General features: G+C 40.0%; 1 protein-coding gene across 1 annotated transcript; it reads left to right on the top strand.

Annotated features, from left to right (window-relative positions):
* The first annotated feature begins 237 nt into the window (after positions 1-237).
* On the top strand, positions 238-4006 carry LOC310860261 (uncharacterized protein). Its single transcript, XM_083767074.1, has 4 exons — positions 238-310; positions 726-946; positions 2940-3157; positions 3903-4006. The coding sequence occupies exons 1-4, from the start codon at positions 256-258 to the stop codon at positions 3913-3915; spliced, it is 507 nt and encodes a 168-aa protein (XP_083623200.1). The 5' UTR covers positions 238-255; the 3' UTR covers positions 3916-4006.
* The last annotated feature ends 2474 nt before the right edge of the window (positions 4007-6480 follow it).

The following is a 6480-nucleotide window of genomic DNA, read 5'->3' on the forward strand; positions in this document are numbered from 1 at the left end:
CAACAGGATAAACACAACACTTAAGTTTGAACAGTGAGTCCATTTCCGTTTTCTTTTATAGCCTAGGCCTACTGTTCTTTCAGTGAACTTCGGTTGATTGTACTTTAGCATTTGATGGTAAAGAAGAATACACCAAGACATTAAGTCATATGCCATCTCATTTCTGTAGCCATTCATTCATGATTCTCCTCTTAAAATAATAATCTTTTCTTCATTATGAACTGTTACTAGATGCAGCTGTGTTTGCTGGTATCCATGTCCATACTGGTCCTTCTGGTCCAGTACCACATTGTTGCAGCAGCACCGGCAGGTAGCCTATGTTCAGAGACATTCATTCAGTAGATTTTATTGGGTCAAATACAGCCCTGCTGTCTGTCTATTTGGCTACTTAAAGATGGCTGATCTACAAGCTTACAATTCACCACTATGTGACACATTGTGAACTTTTTAATTTTTTGAAAATGTTTTAATTTGAAAGATCTTAAAGTCTTAAAATATTCACCTACATGGGCCCAAAATAGGAATGACAGATCCCATGAATCTGTATTTTAATTAACAATTATTTTTCTGCTTCTTTTGCACATGAGGGGGAGGGGGGGGGGGAAGGAAAAACATAATAATGACCAGTTTCACTCAATGTCTCTTTGCTGTGGAATTTTTACATCTGTTCTAACAATCCACCATTTTTCCTTTGGTAAACATTCTAAACCCATTTCTTTCTGTAGGACACACAGACGAGCTTCCATCGTTACTTGATTACTGGGGATCACTTACTCCACGTGTTATTGACATAGCTGATGGCCATTTGGAAGCTGCGGCTATCGATGTGGAAGTTCCACCCCGTGTCTTTCATCCCAATCGCGCTGTCCAGATTATTTTCGATGAACTCAGATCAATTAAAGCACAAGCAAAAGAGATACAGACTTTGAGTAATGAAAATCATGGGGTAAGTGGCAGTGGCACCCATGGTAATAGATCTATTGTTACAAAAGCCTATTCACGCTATTTGTAATGCTAGCAATGAACACATCAGAACCTTAAAAAGCCCAAACTAAAAATCACACCTGTGTGAAATGAGGGGTGCTCTTGTCATCGTACATCAATTTATGTTGGCGGACATTAGATTTGACATTGCTACATAAGGTGGTCCCTTATTGGCCAAGCGCTCCCACCAACATGTGATTGGTTAGCCGATTTGCTCGCTTACATATGACGTAAATTTTCCCTTCAATGGCGTTTAATGTTAGTTTAATTTAAGTCATATTTAGTGGAATTCTGATGCAATTTCTTCTGAATTTCTTTGCCGGTCATCAAATTATTGGCGTAGGAATGCGACAAACTAAAACCCCCATGAATTCAAGGCTTAATGGGGTGTGTAATCGATAGAAAATAAGTCATTTTTGGGGTGAACTACTCTAAGGAAGGCATATATAGCACATTTCAACAAGGGTGGACTGACCGATTAGAATCATTTAGCCTACTCTCAGTCTGAATCATCATATTCAGTCTTTATTAGTGTGGTTGCCCGAATGGGCAACCAGACTCTTGTAACTGTGACACTTTATTATTATTTTCTCACTGGAGTAGTCTTTATTTTGACGCTTTATACCTCCCACACTGTACGCTGTACGCACTTGAGCCATATGTCAAATTGACCGGAAAAATCGGGAATCGTGTGCTTGTATTTTGTTAAGAGAAATGTTGTATAGTTTAATTGATATGAATTTATTAGTGAATTAAATTTCCCCATTGACATGAATGGGAAAAGGCAAAAATTCACATAAAAGTATTTGTTCCTCGGAGACTGTAATCACTATAGTTACAAAACTTTTAGGGATATTTCAACATTATCACTAAAATTATTTAACCCTAAAATTTTATCGGTCGGCCTCATGGTGGCGCTATAACAGCCCACTTTACCTTTTGGCTTATAAATCTTGAACCGTAGGTCGTAAAATCAAAATTATTTTTCCCCTGGATTCCTTGGGTCATGACGCATCTCCCCATATAGGCCACGCCCATTTCCGCCATGATAGATTTTCCGCCATTTTGAATTTTGTCCAAAACACACTTTTTGCATTTCCTCCTACAGATTTTGTCCAAATCTCACAGAAATCGGCACACGTGATCTCTGGACCCATCCAATTAAAACTGAGCCGCAGAATTTTGAAAGTGCGTATCGTTCGGCCGCAATCGTCTTCCGAAGTTAGTAGGAGGGGCCTATATCACAAAAAATGCCATAAATCACGAACGGAATGTCCAATCCATCCCAAATTTCAATCACATGTCCGGGGTGGTTCAATCAACCAAGTTCTAATAGCAATTCCATTTTCATCCATAGGGGGCGCCGCAAATGCGAGAAATGTAACCGTTTGTCGCAAAAACATGAATTTCGGGGGTTAAATCCCCTCCGAATGACTTACGCATGATCTAAGGCGTGACTTGAAATTGTAATTGGCTGGCAATACTAGTGGGAGGGGCATATGTAAGCCCACTGCGGCAACCACACTCTGCAATTTTTTAAAATTGCGAATTTTCTAGTTGTCTGCTGTTCCCCCATTTGCCAGTGAACTCTTACTTGCAGTTGTTTCAGAAAGTGTAGCCTCAGTACCCAGGCTTTTATTTTCGTTCGCATTTGGCTCAAGTGAGACTGACTTTTACTCAATGTCCAAGAAGATGATGCCTGAATTATACTTGGTACACCCTAACGTAAGCCAAATAACGGGAACTTCTTGGTTTGCCCAGTTCGACCCAACAATGAGCAAACCTATCAGACGACTAAAGAAAAGGGTAGTGTGATGTGCCCCACAATAGCTCTTGAAAGGGCCCCTCAAATCCTTATCTATCTACTTCACATCATCAAATATATAATTTGTACTGATAAGGTCACATTTTCTGGTCTGAGCCTTTCTAACTCCAGATCTTCATTGTGTTTTCAGCTTGTGCACATGGGCCTATTCAGCATCTATTACTATCATGCCCTTAACCAGAGAGAGAGAGAGGCCGATAGAACGGGAGCGGCCACGTACTATAGTAAGTCTGGGGCCTCGACGGAGGCAGCGTACCGGAAGCGTGCCCGGGAGACTGCCGAGAAGAACTTCGTACAGGATCTCCTGAGGGACTACTATGGGGATAGTACTCCTCCGTCTCTTCCAAGGTGTGCCAATACTTTAACCCTCTACATATTGTCTTCACTGTTCTTTGAAAACTTTAACTTGTCATTTTGTAGATTTTGATTATTACAATTCAAAACCACTTCAAACCTATAGTTTATAGATAGACTTTTGGCAATTTGAAAATGGCCGATTTGCAGTACAAGCTCGCAACACGTCGCATTGTGAGCTTGTAGATCTGAGTTTGAAAACTTGGTGGTGAGCATTCTGCATAAAGTAGCCTACTTTTGGTACGTTAAGTATATTTTGATGCCAATACTTTTGTACTTTTGCTGAAGTACATTTTGAATACCGAACTTGTAATAAGATTTATAATCTGTTTACTGAGACTGTTGGCCCCCTGTTATTGAACAAACACTTTAACCTTTTAACAAAATGCCAAACAGTAGTAGTAAGTACCCATTTGTGGGTCACAGACCAATTATTTTGAGGTCACAACTCGAGTAAACGCCAAACAAAAAGACATTCCATAAATTAAATAAAAATATATAATTAAGAAGTGGTGTAAATGGCAGATCTTCACAGTGTTGTGAGATTGTAGATTGGCTATTATATCACTAGTAGTCCCAGGCAAACGTCTAATTTCTCTTTTGGGTCTTGAGCTAAAAAGTTTGGGAACAACTTACACCACCAGAAGCTGAGGAGCAGCTCTGATTCTAGTCCTATTCATGATTCTTTTAAATGTATTAAACTATTTTGTACAAATAATGTTCCCTCTGCTTACCCCAGACACCACAATTAAGACGGACCGCATTGAAGAGGAGGATCACATGTACTGAACTGATCTAAATGCTTTGTCAAGATGGCTTAATAAACTGAAATCTTCAGATTCACAGATGACTGATTTATTACCCCTTCAGAAAGTGTCTTGAGACAGTCAACATTTTGATATAAATTCTATACACATTGTTACTAAGTGGGCACTGGGAACCTTGCATATAATTACTTGATGGAGGCATCTATTGCCCCATACTGGGAAATCCCCATACATGGAGCAAAATGCCACCCTATAGTATAGAGCGTCGCAGTCCCTCCCCCTTTCAGAACGAGTGGCCCAGGAAATGGTTCTCCATTCATTTTCTCCATAGGCTTTTCCTAAAGTATTTATTTAAAGACGTTTACGCCGCGGACAAAGCCAACTCTGATCGTGACAAATCATGACAGAACACAATCTTTTGGGCCGATCAAATTTATAAGAAGAAAAACAACAAAGTGTTGTAACCTGCCGTTTGTTTCTAATTATTTGTTTGGCCCAAAACATTGTTTATTGTCATGATTTGTCACGACAAGAGTTGGCTTTGTCTGCGGCGTAAACGTCTTTAAATAAATACTTTCTGAAAAGTCTGAGGAAACTGAACGGCGATTTCTTTTCCGGGTCTCTCGAGGGGGCGGGACTGCGACGCTCTATAGACTAGACCATAGAGTTATATATCTATAGAGAAGACACCCGAGTTCTCCTCCCATCCACTTGCATTAAGTTGCTCAAAAGCGCATGAGGCGGATTCACTCCTCCTTCCTGGTAGGAACAGAGTGCATTCTGGGATGGATTGCAATGGTGAGTGGCCCCAAACACATGAACACGCTGCCGTTGAACGCGCACGAGCGTCGTCTGTCGTGAACGTGTACAATGTTAGTCAACGGACAGCGCGTTCATGTGTTTGGGGCCAGGCTGCAATACCTTCATTCGGCCACTATGTCCATTTCGCCTCAAGATTTCCTCTGGGTGCCTTCTCTATTCATATATATACTCTAAGGACTAGACGGGTATGCGTGTGACATCGTCAAACCAGGAAGTTATGCAGGAACGCCTACTGAGTGGCCAGAAAACTACTTCCTGGCCTCGACAGCCCATACATCCAAACAGAAGTCCTATCTGATTGAATTAAATGATGTTAAACTCACTTTGCATGTTGCCACTCTATGTGCCCTTCACTTTAAGCATGCGCATACCCTCTATTGCATCACTTCCATTATACTTTGTTCTCTCTCCTGAATGGATGGTTTCTTGACCTGAATTAGCCTGTAGATATGAACAGTTTTTTTTTTTTTTTTTTTTTTTTAACCATTTCAATAATTAAAGATTCACCATCAAGCCTATTTCTTTTTCCCATTATAGCCCACTCACTTATCTTTTGGTGAATAGGAGCACACTGTGAAAATAAGACCATTTCCAAATACATTAAATGTACTACAGTAGCATGATGTGTCCACTATAGGGAGAAAGTCTTCGAAAAGCACAACATTCAGTTTGTAGAATGGCCTGGGTACAGTTCAAAAGGTCAATACAAAGCTGCTATGTGGATAAAAGCAGTGAAGCACTAAGACTTGTTTACAGCAGGTCCTCCATTTTCAATTCACCAGGACTTAAACCTCTGGTTGAATCTGTTCCAACAATGGGGAGGAATTTATCAAGTTATTTCTCAAGTTTTCAAATCTTCTTTCAAATCTTTTGAAAATAGATTTAATATTTTAGACATTAAAGTGGTGAAACGGGACAATCTAACGAGTATAGTATACTAGAGCGGTGCCGGTTGGGCACTGGCCTACTTGGAACGATGCAAGTTGGAAATGCATGTTAGTCCGGCAGCCGACGGGCTTCTTTTTTTAAAGTGAGAAATTTGGTATATAGTCTTTTTTTTTTATTGGCCTGAAATATTGTCTATATACATACATTCATGAATCCACTTGCTGACCGGCTGTTAGTATTGGGCTTTTTTCCATTAACATCCTATGGCAGGCAAAATGGTCAAATGTCAAACCTTCCTTATGCTTTAAGTAGCATGTCACATGTCAAACTATGGGGGTTTTCATGATTCTGAATCTATTCCAAGCATTAGATTTGCACAAAAAACACTCCTTGGACTAAAAACGGCCATAGACGTCATGACCAATGTGATGAGGTCAGAACATATTTTGATATTTTTCAAAAATGTTATATTAAATAAATAAATAAAATGTACAAGCTTGTACTGTGAGCTGGTATATTTTTGAATAGTCAACATATAAACAGATATTAAAGTAGTTAAATGATTGTGATGCTATATTATCACATTTAGCTGGGGACCCCCTGAACCAAGGACCCCTGGCCCTGGGGGTCCCCGGACCCCACTTTGAAAACCACTGCTATAAAGCACCTTTAGTTTCACAGCAAAGCGTGCCACGTCCAGGGAATATCAATCAGCAACATCAATTATACGACTGATTGCCTTTATTAAAGGCTCCTGACAGACAACAACTACATTTTGTAATTGTTGACCGGGGGAAGTACATGCCTGTTATCATTTTGTCCTCCTGTAGAGCATGGCCC

Source organism: Protomyctophum parallelum, assembly GCF_964188405.1.
Source record: "Protomyctophum parallelum genome assembly, chromosome: 6".
NCBI lineage: Eukaryota > Metazoa > Chordata > Actinopteri > Myctophiformes > Myctophidae > Protomyctophum > Protomyctophum parallelum.